Source organism: Hibiscus syriacus, unplaced genomic scaffold, assembly GCF_006381635.1.
Source record: "Hibiscus syriacus cultivar Baekdansim isolate YM2019G1 unplaced genomic scaffold, ASM638163v2 tig00111783_pilon, whole genome shotgun sequence".
NCBI classification, from domain to species: domain Eukaryota; kingdom Viridiplantae; phylum Streptophyta; class Magnoliopsida; order Malvales; family Malvaceae; genus Hibiscus; species Hibiscus syriacus.
In genome coordinates, this window is record NW_024063178.1 from 3970977 (window position 1) to 3986843 (window position 15867).

The 15867-nt window shown below is 32.6% G+C and overlaps 1 protein-coding gene across 1 annotated transcript; it reads right to left on the reverse strand.

The window, feature by feature from the left end:
• Positions 1-3696: 3696 nt before the first annotated feature.
• On the reverse strand, positions 3697-4360 carry LOC120170648. The gene is made up of 2 exons (XM_039178570.1): positions 4086-4360; positions 3697-3963 (listed from the first exon to the last, which is right to left on the reverse strand). Exons 1-2 carry the CDS (start codon positions 4302-4304, stop codon positions 3772-3774), a joined length of 411 nt encoding a protein of 136 aa, XP_039034501.1. The 5' UTR covers positions 4305-4360; the 3' UTR covers positions 3697-3771.
• Between the last annotated feature and the right edge of the window lie 11507 nt (positions 4361-15867).

Sequence of the window (15867 nt, forward strand, 5' to 3'; positions counted from 1 at the left end):
AATCAACCTATAATAATAAAAAAAATAACAATTTGGTGGTGGGTTGGTGAAGAGTAGCTGGCGACTGCAGAGTAAAACTAAAATACCAATAACATTGAGAAATAAATGAGCAAAGGGAGAAGAAAGATAAAAATATGGAAGAATTAATTTCATGTGGTTCCATTGAAGGGAGCAATGACTAACGAGGTTTCTCAGATGAACTGGCCACCAACACACGGGCTATCTAGAAGATGCTTTGGGATTCTTTATAAAGAAGATAATTCCCCACATTCAAGATCTTGGTCATGGTTAATTTCAGAAGAAAGACTTGGACTCAGAGATCAACAAATAGCTCTATTGTCTGCCATCTAATATATGGACTTTACAAAAGCCCTCACCATATTATTTTATTATTATTAAATAAATAGGATAATTACTCAATTCATACATAAAGTGTATCAAATTCTCAAGTCTATACATAATGCTTTAAAATTCTCAGTTTTATACATAATGTTCTTTCGCTAACCTCAAATTTCATTGGATATACACAAATGCCTTCTTTCTATACATGGCGAAAGAATTTTACTTTATTCAATAAAAAGTTATGTTTGCTAAATTTTACATGTAAACACTGATTTTCATCCGGGTCGCCCATTTATTCCATTTTCAAACTTGGACCTAGACCTAAATTTAACCCAAAACCTACCTAAAGCTAAAACCAACTATTAGGCACTACACTCTAACCGAAATACATTGTTTGAAAATCGACTACCACGGCAGAAGAGCAAACAAAGGAGTTTTCCATCCCCGACCATGTATCCCGATCGACACCCTGCAAAGAAAAAACAAAAAGTGAATGAAAAGACCAACAAGAATTTCACTTTTAACCATATGCCATTCAAGACAATCGAAGACAACACTTAGAGACTGGAATGGTGAAAAGATTAAGAGTGACACAAAGATTAACATACCTCAATTTCATTATAATCAGACGGTAAGTAATGAAGATCAAAAGAGAGAAAGTTGAAGATTGAATAGAGTCGGCCAGTAAAATTTGGGCACGAACGATGATTGAATGGTGATGACGACCAAATGGTAACAATGAATGACAACAATTATTGACAATGAGACTACATATAAATCACTCGATTTTAGAAAGATGGAAGAAAAAATAAATCTAGAGAAAGAAAAAGAGAGCAAATAAGAAAGTAAGAAGAGAGATGTCAAGAAAAGGTTCGAAAAAGAGGCATCTAAAGCCCTCCAAAATAACATCATTTTGGGAGGGCTGTTCAGACCCCAAAATGACATAAGTTTGGCAGACGAACTAGTACCCATCCGTGAGCTTCTCAGGATCATCGTGTTTTTAAGTAAATGGGTAAATTCTATTTTTGATCCTTCAAATTTTTAATGCACATTCAATTTAGTCTAAATCACATGATTTATTTGTTTATTGTCTTTTAAGTTTCTGTTTCTTTCAATTAGGTTTTAGGCTCATAGTTATAATTAATAATCCGGCTTGTAGTTTGAGATTTGGTTCAATCAGGTCCTTAAAAATAGGTTAGTTTATAAATTTTGGCCTCTAGGTCCTTAAAATATATGTTTGGCATCTTGATTCCATACTATAAGAAAATCAATTTTAATTTTTTTTTATCATAGAATAAGATTAATGAGGTAAAAAAATAATATGAATGCGTACTAAAGCATAATAAATTCATTATTCATACTAACATTAAATAAAATATACCAAATTCTAGAAACGTCATTTTTATATAGCATGATGAATTCATGCTAACAATAAGTAAAGGGTAAAATGACATTAATAACCCTTTATCTATCAAACATTTGTCCTTTTCAAGATTATTACATCAAAATGATCTATTCGAGTGGATCTCCTATCCATTAAAACTGACAACTCTTTTTAATTTCCCAAGTTTTAATTTCATTGACATAATCGATGCATTATGATGAAATCAATTTGAGTTTTTTTAATAAAATAGAATTAATAGTCTCTAAAATAATATTAATGAGCATTATTTTAGTGTAGAAAATTGAAGGGGAATTTAGATTTTATTGTTACTTTCATACTACGTTGATTGTATTTAAAATAAATATAACGAATAGTAGTAGACTTATGGGCTTTTAACTCACTATAATCTCATTTTTCTTCGAATCTATATGAATATGTTTTGTCGATACGACATGACCTAAGAATTTAACTTTATTATTTTATCTAGTGACTTGTATGGGGCATCGAATTATTGTCATATTAGGTGATTTGTACGAGAGTTCCAAATTATTATTGTTTCAAGTGACTCGTACGAGAACACTCATATTGTTATTATATCAAGTCACTCGTACAAAAGCATCAGATTATTACTATATTAGATGACTCGTATGGGAGTACTGAATTATTATTATATTAGGTGATTTACAAGGAAGCACCACAACGTTTATGAGCGAGGTGACTCGTATAGGAGCACCGAGCTATATAATGAACCCAAACAATTATAATGATAATGATTGAGATATTATAACTAATTGGGTTGTGGTACGTATTGTTAAACAATTTAACATATCCTTCTACCATTTCCATAACTTGTGAATAGGTTTTCCTATAATGAGTTATGATACATCTATAACACTCCATAGATTTTAGTAAGTTGAGCTTTTAGATTAGCTAGAAAACGGTAGATGCTATAATCAATGCCTATATATTTATATATGATTTACATGTTTATTAATTACGAATTTATGAAATATAATAGAATATATTTGTATTCATTAAGCTTTGTTAGTTCACTTTTCAAATTATTTACATTCACAGGCTATAAGTTTCGTGAATCGTGATGGGATAATGATATCATCAGAAGAATCTCAATTGAAATACCCGAGTAACGTAGGGATGAATTATGTGGGCATGTAAAGGTTACAACTTGTTTTTATTATTCGATATGAGTTTTAAATATTTTATACTATTTTATTATGTATCTGATGTTGGTAATGCTCAATCCTACATAGTATTGGAAACACTATTGGGAATATGTATTTAAGGTTTGGATTCTCCACTTCCTTGTTGAGTGAAAGAGAACAAGAGGAACTCTCGCGCGCCGCCGACTGGTTCGGGTTGGGTTGTGGTTACGCGAATACTATTTTTTTAGAGAAAATTCTTGTGAAATTTTTGTTTGGAGCGATTACATACATCAAAGCGAATTTGTTTACAAATTTAAATTACTATTTACCTTTCATATCAGTGCTAACAGTGTGATTTTACAGTCCATATTTTCAACATCTAATTCTCAAATAAAAAAGATCTGATTTTGTAAATTTTATACAGTTTTTATATTTATTATAAAATATTTTTAAAATTTTGAGTAAATCATATTTTTTTAAATTCGAAAAATCTCAGATCATTTTGATGTCCTTATATATCATTCAGAAACTCGATATTAAGTAAATGACAGGTTTAAAGTGTTAAATAAGACTAGGTCAAAGAAGACCCCTCATTATTTTGCAATGATGTAAAAGGATAATGGTTATATTTTGAAATTATTATTATTATTATTAATTGATATTGTTACAAGTAAAAGAAAAAAAGACAATCAGACGCACATTATTCAAAAGAAAGAGCTAGTGGCAATCCTTTATTGTTTGCTGTCAAATTTATTTAAATTATTAATAAAAATAAAATAGTATTGCACAGCATAAGCAAATACTTTTTTATTTTAGTTTGGACAGCCTCACCAACACACCGGGGATTGCAGTAAAAAGTAATTAAGCAAAGCATAGCATAGCTTAATTTGTTGGAATAGTAGAGATTTTGGCGGTTAAGGTTTGAGCATCACCATTAGAACTGATTTGTACTTCTGAATTGTATTCCCAACCGTAGCTCGTGGTGTATGAACTTTCGACTTTGTCTGGTCGAATGGTGCTCCAGATTTCTTCCCAAATAACATTGGTACCAGCAGGAAGGATCGAGGTAGCCACCTGTCATCGATAAATAAGCTCATTATTATATATGCTGCATAATGAAAAACAAAATAAAATATAGATTTAAGGTAATTACTAATTATAATGATACACATCAGAAGTAAGATAATTATATTTACTTGATTATTAGCAGTCCAAACAACGACCCATGTGGCTATATTTCCCATAGCATACATAGCAGATCCGAAAGTATTGAGCGATGTATTCTGCTGGAATAAAATCGTTTGAAAGCTCTTAATCACGTTAGGAACGCCTTGATAGGTCGACGAAACCAACATTGCAGTGTCACCGCTCTGATTTGAAAGCGTGACGGTTGTGGGTGTAGTAGGGGTAGCCATTTGTTGTTAGCTCAACTAAACTTATGTATTTGATTTTCTTCTCTTGTGCTACATACCTGCTTATTTGCACATATTTATATGCAACTTTGTACCATAATAAGATAATGTCAAATAGCTTTATTCTATGTGAAAAACAATAAAAAAATATAATTTTATTTTTATACCATTAATCACATGTCCATTAAATAGAATATAAAAGGGTAAAATGTCATTAATAACCTTTTATCTATCAAAGTTGTCTTTTTCAAGATTATTACATCGATATGATCTGTCTTGTCCATTAAAACTTGGATAAAAGCCTATTACCCCAATGAAATTTAAAAAATGACATTAATGGCCCCATTGACTATAAAACTTTTGTCGTTTCTCCATTCCTTTTATTCAAATCATAATAAATTATATAATATGATAAATTCATACTAACATTAAATAAAACATGTAAAATTGTGGTACCTCTAGCAAAGGGTAAAATGGCATTATTAGCCTTTTATCTATCAAATTTTCGTCCTTTTTAACAATCAAACCAAACCTCCAAATAAACAGTCACGCCTACTAAGTAGAACACAATTCCTAACAAAAGTGAAATTACTTCAGAAGGAGTTAACCTCTGAAGAGGAACTCAAAACAAAAATTTACGCCAACATATAGATCATACATAATACAAAATTAATCGGGAATCATATATGCTTGTGTAATATATAACAGAAAAACAAAACATACCTACAGTCATAATTATACAGTATCGTAGTGTAAACATAAACAGTTACGCACTCAAGGAGATCCACATAAAGTAATTCATTACATGATTGAACATTGAAACATAAAATATGGTACTAGTCAAGGAATACACTTGTATCAGCTAAACGATATATAACACGGCAAGGATGTTTCTTTGTCAGCCATTGAAGAAATCAGAATAACAATTTCTTTGGGAATAGAAAGTAGAAAGATTTTAATACCCGATCAACAGGAAAAGAAAATACAGATTTGCTTATTTGTTTTTCCTACTTCGCTCTGCACTAATCGATTGAAGATTCAAGGAGTCAAATTATATGTAGTGTCCTACAACACTTCACATGGCAATTTCCATCTGCTGCAAAGAGCTTTCTCAAAAATAGATGGAGAAGAGCGTGGTTTTGTTGTTCGTTGATAATCTTATGAAAATACCGTAGGGTAAAATTACGAAAATACCCTTATGTTATAAAAAGATAAGATTTGTCTATGGAAGTTGGATAAGAGGTTTTTAAAGACATATTGATATGATGAAACTACTGATGTGCATAAGAAATGCTAGTTTTGCTTAGAAAATATAGATAACCGGTTTTTTAACCCAAGAGGGTTTGTAAAAGAATATAGGAGTCTGTTAAGGGAACCATTTCAAGATCAGAAAATGTTTGAGAAAGCAATTAATCATAGGATCTCTAAATTATATTATTTGGTTAAGAGTTAATACCGAAATTATTTGGTTAAGAAATTACAAAATTGCCCTTGAAAGGTAAAAATAGTCCAAGTTGACTCTAAATGGGAAAGTAACCTGAGAATTTGTACTTAAACCGATAAATTACTGATTTGATTGTTTAGTTCCTACTTTTTTATGGAAAATTCCTGATAATTCGTTAGTAACATCTGAAAAGACTTTTAACCTGGAAATCTCCGATTTAAGAATAAATTATCAATGGTGCTCTTTTGTCAGAACTATTCAAAAGGACTGGAAAAGATGATACTTTTGAATTAAATAATAAGATCAGATGAATGGAAAGGATTGAAATGCATCGGATCTGTCAGAATAGTTCAATGGGACTGAAATAAATTATAAGTTTGAATTTAATAATAAGATCGGACGGAATAAATTATTGGACTACAATGGATCTGTAAAATAACCAAAATACCCTTAGAATGAAAATGACCAAAATATCACCAAGCTCAGGAATGATTGGATATCCTCGAGCTCTAAAATGAATGGAATAAAATTGAACACCAAATGACCAAAATACCCTTATGGCCTATACTAAGTAAATGACTTGGATTAATTAAGGAATCCAAATAAGCATAGGTGTTGGAGTACCTTTAAAAGTTATGGAACACAGCTTAAGTAAGCCGATTAACCTTAATGATATGTCAGTACCTAAACGACATAGATATTACTTGAATACGTGTTCGTCTTCTCAAGTTTGACTCGATGATAATTTTGGAAGTATACAGCTAAACTCTAGATCGCATTCAGTACTAAGAATTGGATATTTGTTCGATAAATCAACCATGAAAACCAAACTGAACGAAAGTACAATATGTATCTAAAATTCAGGAACGTCTGAATTACTCTAGAAAACCCCGAAGTAACTGGAATGGACTTGACTATTAAATGAGCTAAGTAACCGCAACGACGGAGTATTAAGTAAGTGATTTGGATAAGTTTGGAAACTCTGATGAGTTTATAAGATGTACTGTCCTTATGGGTCATGAACTACAAATTAAGCACGTCATTATTTCATGATATCGTGGAAGCGTGGAAATGAAATAAAGACCATTGAAAGACCTATTCAGTGATGTTTCTGAAGATTATTTATGGACAATAATTATTTGTATTAAAGAGTGAATACCTGAAGGAAAAAGAATGACCCGATCAACATGTATTAGTTCTGGGAGTTGTTCAGCTTGAGTTATTTCGATAATCCGATAGATCGACACAGACTGTAAATGTCCCGAACCTTCATTTCTTCCTTATCAGTTCAAGTCTCATTATGAATAATTGATGATTCAGTCGGTTATTGAACTCATCCAATAATGATTTTAAATTCCGACATTCTATCGGTATATTGAAGATCCGTGTTTGTCTACATGCTAAGATTATCTAGTACCTCTGAATAATATATGTAAACTCTAGTGTGTTCCCTAACCTCATGAATATTTTATCTGATTTCCAATTTGAATTCTGTTATGATACTTGACATGGATTTTGATTTGATACTTGACCTGGATTTTGATCTGATACTTGACATGGATTTTGATATGATACTTGACCTGAATTAAGTTTTGATTTTTGATATATCCGTTTACGGACGGAACATGTTTAATTTGGAGTGTTTGGTTGGAGGGTTTTACTATAGTTTTTGGTATGGTTCTGGGGAACCTACACATTATGGAGTGTTTTGGTTGGATTGATTACTATGGTTTTTGATAAATGTTTTATAGGAGGGTGCTGTTGGAGGAAGTTACCGTTACTGCATGCTACTTTGCTTTGTGCTCAGGGCCTTACTTGGAGTGTTGGTGGTTGTATGGTTTTGGGGAACCTACACATTATGGAGTGTTCAGTTGGAGGGATTAATATGGTTTTTAAATAAAGATATGTTTTAAATTGCCATTGTTTTAAAAGAAAAGATCTGAATATTTTCATTGGTTTTGCAGGAACACACTAGACAATCTGTTATGATCTTCCGAACCCAGTCATCCGAAATATTTCCCTTCGAACGAAAATATTATTGTCTGTTACTACCTGAGATATTAATGGGACCTCAGCTCAGCCTAAAAGTCTGTATATGTCTGAATCAATAAGGAAATATACGTTTACTGTATCTACACGTTATTCAGTATCATCTGGTAGTTTTGTATTACTGAGCTTTCAAAAGCTCACTCTGTTACTCACCTTTTCAGGTTAAAAGAATTGAACAGTGTATTTATCGATATCAATAAATAAGTTATTCCGGCGTTGTTTGCAGAGTATGGTACATGTGATTAGGGGGCATGTAATTGTATTTTGTTTTATATACGAGTATGAAAATCTGTTTTTTTTCTACATACTGTTAAATCATTTTTTAAGTTACATATTTTAATAAAAGTTTTAAATTTTCCGCTATTTTTACAGTGGGTCGCTCCGGTGGCCCTAATGTGACACTCCAGATCGAATCGGGTTACCCGTATCGGTCAGAGGGGGTTACATTCAGTAATATCAGAGTTATGGTTGAGTCAAAATTTTCAAGCAAGACCGGCCGGTCGAATTTTAAAAGATGCCTGATCAGTACATACCCTAGACTACAATCGTACCTCTCTGAGCCGGAACTCCAGGGCTGAGTCCCTATCTGTAACGAGTAAACTAAAGTTTCTATCCGTTAAGGCTATGCTTGTACAAAAAGAAATACCAGTAACATCTATCTAAACGTTGTAAAGTACCTCACGAGCCATGTGAGAGTTATTTATATGAGAAATTCTGACTTGACTCCGGAAATCAAATTGGGATATGCTACTGCTCTATGAGCCTATTCTCATGACCAAGACTGAATTGATTACTCAAGGAAATTTTAGTTCGGATTCTTTTATTGAAATGAGGGAGAGTTCTGATAAGAATATATACTCAACTGGTTAAGGATTAGTGGAGGATCCATATTTCTATAAGAGCTACATGAAAGATAGGAAAGAACTGATGAAAGTTTCATTTATGCAATTATGTGACATAAATGAATTTCGAGGACGAAATTCTTTTAAGGAGGGGAGAATTGTAACACCCCAATTTAGGGGTTAAATTTTAGAAATTACAAAGAATTGGATTTAATTAGTATTTTGGAAGAAATTGAGGATTAAATTATAAAATTGTAAAGTTGGCAGACCGTTTTAAGAAGTGCAGGAAATTCAGTGACTAAACTCATAGTTTACCCATTTTTTATGGGATGAATTATAAACCCCTTCGCCGATTGTTTATGTGCATTTTTCCCAGTTTTCCCTCCCCTGTCAACCCCTCTTTGAATTCCGATCTACTCACCGTCCGACCTTCAATCGACGAACCAAAACCACCATCGTGTTCGTTGTCAATCGATGAACAAATCCCCTCAAACCTTTCATCTTTAATCGTCGTCGTTCGTCGTTAATTTCAGTCGGAAGTATTATCGGTATTAACTCGATTTCAGTTGGTTTTTCGTTGATTCATGATGATCTGACCATCCGTTTTTGATACCTCCCGCACCATCGTGTTTCTTGCATCGTTCCAACTCCGCCGATGTCATCCGTTTCTCTGTCGTCGCCGGTGCGTGGAGGGGTGAGAAAGTCAAAGTTTTCGATGTTTTGGAATCGAGCTCTTCGCCGTTCAAAATTGTGAACCGAGCTCGGTAAGTGTCTCAAAATGCCTTAAAATAATTATTAGGAATTTTTTTGGGAATTTTCCGACACCGTATCACTGTTCACACACAGCACTCGTCGCCACTGCGTGTAGAGGATGTTAGTTTTGTAATTAATTTTCGTGAGGGTGATATTTGTGTAAAATTTGGGTGTTAGTTTTGTAAATATTTGTAGAAGGTGGCTAATTTTGTAATTAATTTTTGTTATGGTGATATTTGTGTAAAACGGTCGACTGTTGACTGTTGACCAGCGTTGACCACTATTGACCAGAACTTTGACCGGCGTTGACCGGGCGTTGAACGACCTTTGACTTTGACCGGATATACCTATCCTGACATTTTTCAACGTTCTGAGTCTGATTCCGCAGTCCGTTTTTTGAAATTCAGACCCGAAGGCCTCAAAATTTCCAGTCAAACCTATTGACTTTAAATTTGACCAAGGAGTCAAAATGTTCAAAAAGTCATATTTTATGTTTTTGATGACTCGAATCTGTTTTTAGGGTTCGTTTCACCAAACTCGAACCCGGTAAGCTACTTTTGACTGATTTATCACCCGATTCGATCAGTTTTTCAGAATTAAGCTCTGTTTTTGATGTAATTTCTGTTGATATGGATCCGAGGAAATATTGGAAGTTGAATTAAAGATCAAAGGTGTTCGAATGCAATTTATATAGTCGATTAGTATGGAACAAAAATCGAGGTAATACTTTACTACCTCTTTATACTTTATGGAACATGTGAATATTGGTAAATGCATGATTAAGATAATGTTGGTCTCATTTGTATAGTTAATTAATTTCTACACTCGATCTAAATACGGTAAGAAGGTTCAGTAATTGATTATGGTTCATATGACTTTTATAAGAAATTGAGGGATTGTTAGAATTAAATTACAAGTTATGTGCTCAGTGATAAAGAAATCAACCTGGATCTGTACCTTATAATTTATTTCATCAAAGGTTAAATATTAAAGGTACTTGGATGAGAAATTATGAGAATACTCCGGTAAGGTAAAATTACAAAAATACCCTTATGTTATAAAAAACAAGTTTTGACTATGGAAGTTGGATAAGAGGTTTTTAAAGACACATTGATCTGATGAAACTACTGATGTGCATAAGAAATGCTAGTTTTGCTTAGTAGATAACATATTTTTTAACCCAAGAGGTATTGTGCAAGAATCTAGGAGTCTGTTAATGGAATTATTTCTAGATCAGAGAATGTTCGGGAAAGCAATTAATCATAGGATCTCTAAATTATATTATTTGGTTAAGAGTTAATACCGAAATTATTTGGTTAAGAGTTAATACCAAAATTATTTGGTTAAGAAATTATAAAAATGCCTTTGAAAGGTAAAAATAGTCCGAGTTGACTCTAAATGGGAAAGTAACCTAAGAATTTGTACTTAAACCGATAAATTACTGATTTGATTGTTTAGATCCTACTTTTTTATGGAAAATTTCTGATAATTCGTTAGTAACATCTGAAAATACTTTTAACCTGAAAATATCCGATTTAAGAATAAATTATCAAGGATGCTCTTTTGTCATAACTATTCAAAAGGACTGGAAAAGATAACACTTTTGAATTAAATAATAAGATCAGATGAATGGAAAGGATTGAAATACATCAGATTTGTCAGAATAGTTCGATTGGACTGACATAAATTATAAGTTTGAATTTAATAATAAGATCGGACGGAATGAATTATTGGACTACAATGGATCTATAAAAATGACCAGAATACCCTTAGAATGCAAATGACCAAAATATCACCAAGCTCAGGAATTATTGGATATCCTCGAGCTCTAAAATGAATGGAATAAAGCTGAACACTAAAATGGCCAAAATACCCTTATGACCTATACTAAGTAAATGACTTGGATTAATTAAAGAATCCAAACAAGCATAGGTGTTGGACTACCTTTAAAAGTTATGGAGCACAGCTTAAGTGAGCCGATCAACCTTAATGATATGTCAGTACCTAAACGACATAGATATTACTTGAATGCGTGTTCCTCTTCTCAAGTTTGACTCGATGATAATTTTGGAAGTATACAACTAAACTCTAGATCACATTCAGTACTAAGAATTGGATATTTGTTCAACAAATCAACCACAAAGTCTGAACTGAACGAAAGTACAATATGTATCTAAAATTCAGGAACATCTGAATTACTCTAGAAAACCCCGAAGTAACTGGAATAGACTTGACTGCTAAATGAGCTAAGTAACCGCAATGACGGAGTATTAAGTAAGTGATTTGGATATGTCTGGAAACTCTGATGAGTTTATAAGATGTACTGTCCTTATGGGTCATGAACTACAAATTAAGCACGTCGGTATTTCATGATATCGTGGAAACATGGAAATGAAATAAAGACAATTGGAAAACCTATTCAATGATGATTCTGAAGATGATTTATGGACAATAATTGTTTGTATTAAAGAGTGAATACTTGAAGGACAAAGAATGACCCGATCAACATGCATTAGTTTTGGGAGTTGTTCAGCTTGAGTTATTTCGATAATCTGATAGATCGTTACAGACTGTAAATGTCCTGAACCTTCATTTATTCCTTATCAGCTCAAGTCTCATTATGAATAATTGACGATTCCGTCAGTTATTGAACTCATCCAATAATGATTTTAAATTCCGACATTCTATCGCTATATTGAAGATCCGTGTTTCTCTACATGCTAAGATTATCCAGTACCTCTGAATAATATATGTAAACTCTAGTGTGTTCCCTAGCCACATGAATATTTTATCTGATTTCTTATTTGAACTCATGTTTTATTTGGAGTGTTTGGTTGGAGGGTTTTACTATAGTTTTTGGTATGGTTCTGGGAACCGATACATTATGGAGTGTTTGGTTGGACTGATTACTACGGTTTTTGATAAATGTTTTATGGGAGGGTATTGTTGGAGGGAGTTGCCGTTACTGCAGGCTACTCTGCTTTGTGCTCAGGGCCTTACTTGGAGTGTTGGTGGGTGTATGGTTCTGGGGAACCTACACATTATGAAGTGTTCGGTTGGAGGGATTAATATGTTTTTTTAAATAAAGATATGTTTTAAATTGCCACAGTTTTAAAAGAATAAATATGAATATTTTCATTGGTTTTGCGGGAACACACTAGATAATCTATTATGATCTCCTGAACCCAGTCATCTGAAATATTTCCCTTCGAACGAAAATATTATTATCTGTTACTGCCTGAGATATCAATGGGACCTCAGCTCAGCCTAAAAATCTCTATATGTCTGAATCAATAAGAAAATATACGTTTATCTATATCTGCACATTCTTCAGCATCATATGGTAGTTTTGTATTACTGAGCTTTCAAAAGCTCACTCTGTTACTCATATTTTCAGGTTAAAAGAATTGAACCAGTGCATCTATCGATATCAGTAAAGAAGTTCTTCCGGTGTTGTTTGCAGAGTATGGTATATGTGATTAGGGGGAATGTAATTGTATTTTGTTTTTTATATACGATTCTGAAAATCTGTTTTATTTCTGCATACTGTTAAATCATTTTTTAAGTTACATGTTTTAATAAAAGTTTTAAATTTTCCGTTATTTTTATAGTGGGTCACTCCGGTGGCCCTAATGTGACACTCTAGATCGGATCGGGTTACCCGCATCGGTCTGAGGGGGTTACAGTTTGCCCTAAATCGGTGTTAAACAATTCGACAAGAACCCTAGCGACCATTATTGAAATTTGTCGATTCCGGTTGATCTAGTTGGTGTTGCTGCTCACCGCCCTCATCGTTGCATCCCTCGCACAAATTTAAACAAAACCCAAGTGGGTTTGTCAGTTATCCATAGTTGCTATGTTGTCCGTCGTCGCTAAGAGTTCTGATCGCTTTTTATTCGTTTTCATCGTGATATTGGTTCGATATTGGGTTATTTTAGAATTAAATTGTTAAGTTGCATCAAGTGAAGTGATCGATCATCCTCAATGGCTCATGTCGCCACGCGCCACTGGTGCGCGTGGAACTTCTCGGTCGGTCTAGTAGCCTTTTGGAACCAGTCCAGTCAGACCGAACCAGGTCGAGCTGAGTCAATTCGGCTGAGTCAACCTGTTAACTTTGACCAGTGTTGACTTTGATCAAAAAGTCATTTTTTGAAAAGTCATTTTTTATGTTTTTCGACGTCCTAAGTCCGAATCCGAAGCCCATTTTGTCAAATTTGAACCTAAAAGCCTACAAATTGGCCATGAAACCCGAACATACATATGTACTTAAGTGTTTTATTTAAGAATAATTAGATTAAGGTTAATGATTGATCTAACATATGGTTATTTGAAGGTACACTAGACTATCTCGACCGTTCGAAAACTCGACCCATCTTCTCTTGATCCGTTCGAACCCGTGAGCCAGTGATTGCTCGTATGATCCGTAAACACTAAGAATATTCGAATTAAAATATTATTTTGATAATAACTCTGTTGCATTATGAATTAGGTTCGAGCACTGTTGTAGAGCGTGACGAGGCAGGTGCTTAGTAGACTTATCGTCTGATCCCTTTTTGCTAGGCGTGTTCCCTATGCGCTATATGATTGTTTTATCTGTTTTTAAATGTGATTTACCGAAGTTACTAATTTATTGAGTCTTTTAACTGCTCGATATTATGATTTACTGATTTATTGGTTTATTGTTTATAAAATATGACTCTCTGATATATGTTATCTGGTTACTTATTTTCATTAGGAAATATGATTATGCCGATTTATGAATCATAAAATTTATTGCTTACCATGTGAACTGTTTTATTGAGATACTGTTTGGGTAGGATTTTGGAGTATGGAGATTCAACGCTGATTAAGCTGGTAATTTCTTACAGATCTAAGGTGACCTTGGGTAGGCTCCGAAGCCCCAAGAATTTTCTTGGGTAAGTTCTCAGGACCCAAGATGCTCCCTTAGGTGGGCCCCTATATCCAATGGGTATAAGATAAGTCCTTATGGATGCACTCTGGGGACTGCATTACGATGTACGAGAGGAGGGCAGTTATGAATTTTAAAATATAAACCTCACTGTTACTTTATGAAATGTTTCTAAATTATTTTCTAAATACTTTTATGTGACGTTTTATTTGCATTAATGGAACACAATGAGCTCTCTAGCTCACTCCCCAACCTTTTTCCCTTTCAGATACTTTTGGATAGACACCCCTAACTTGGCACTTGGAGGATCGACACATCACCTACAATACTTTTTGTTGTAATGTTTCTATCTTCCAGACTGTCTTTACTTGGTGACATGTGCCTGCATTATTTTGAATTACATGTTTTATGACATATTTTATTTTACTATTAATGTTTGTGATATTTGTGATACTAGATATTTAGTTTACTTATGTTATTCGATATTTTACAACACTTTTCATATTTTACGCTTATATTATTTGTCGTAATCGGTTTTCGCCCGGGTACGAAATTTCTTTGGCGGAAAAGTAATGTGAATAAATAAATGGTTTTTATTAAAATGTTTTGGGAGTCGCCATCAACCTTTTTGGATAAGGTAGGTTGAATACCTAAAAATCATCTTTTAAAAGAGTTTTTAAGAAAAAACTATTTAAAAGATAAACTGGCATGCGTATAACCAAAAATTCGTTCTTTTAAATAATAAAAAGGGGTTCGTGGTCGATTACATTTGGGGAAGGATTAACACCCCTACAACGCCCAAAATTGGTACCTATTGATTATAAATTGTCTTTGATAATATAAATTTAAAAATTCAAATATAAATATAATTTACGATCCTCTTATTCTAGATTCAATCGGATAATTTTAAGGAAAAACATATATAGAATGATTTTTAAAAATTATAAATAAAGTATTTATTTATTTAAAAATATCAGAAAAGGACATCTAGTTGCTTTAAGACATCCCCTTTCTTTAATATTAAAAAATAAATAAATATTAAAAATACGATAATTTTTCCTAAAAAATAATTTAAATAAAACTAGATTAAATATAATATTTTATTTATTAAAAAATATCAGAAAATGACATCCAGTTATTTTAAGACAGCCAATTTCTTTGATATTAAAAAAATAAATAAATATTAATAACAATAGTTTAAATAAAACTAAAGTAAAGATAATATTTTTTATTTAAAAATATCAAAAAATGACATCTAGTTACCTTAAGACGACACCTTTCTTAATATTAAAAAATAAATAAATATTAAAATTTAATTAAATATATTTATATGAAATAAAATTAAATACTATATTTAAAATATTAAAACATAAGGGTAATAATAAAATAAAATTAAATAAAACAGTGACCAAAATAAATAAAATTAAAATTATAGTATTAAAATGTAAAATATTTAAACTTAGTGCTCTAATTCACAAAAATCTAAGTATTAACAGTGTTGTTTGTGGGTAAGTAGCTCATTTTCCTCTTCTTTCTCGTTGTTTGTGGGTTGTCCCTTGCTTCGTGGCT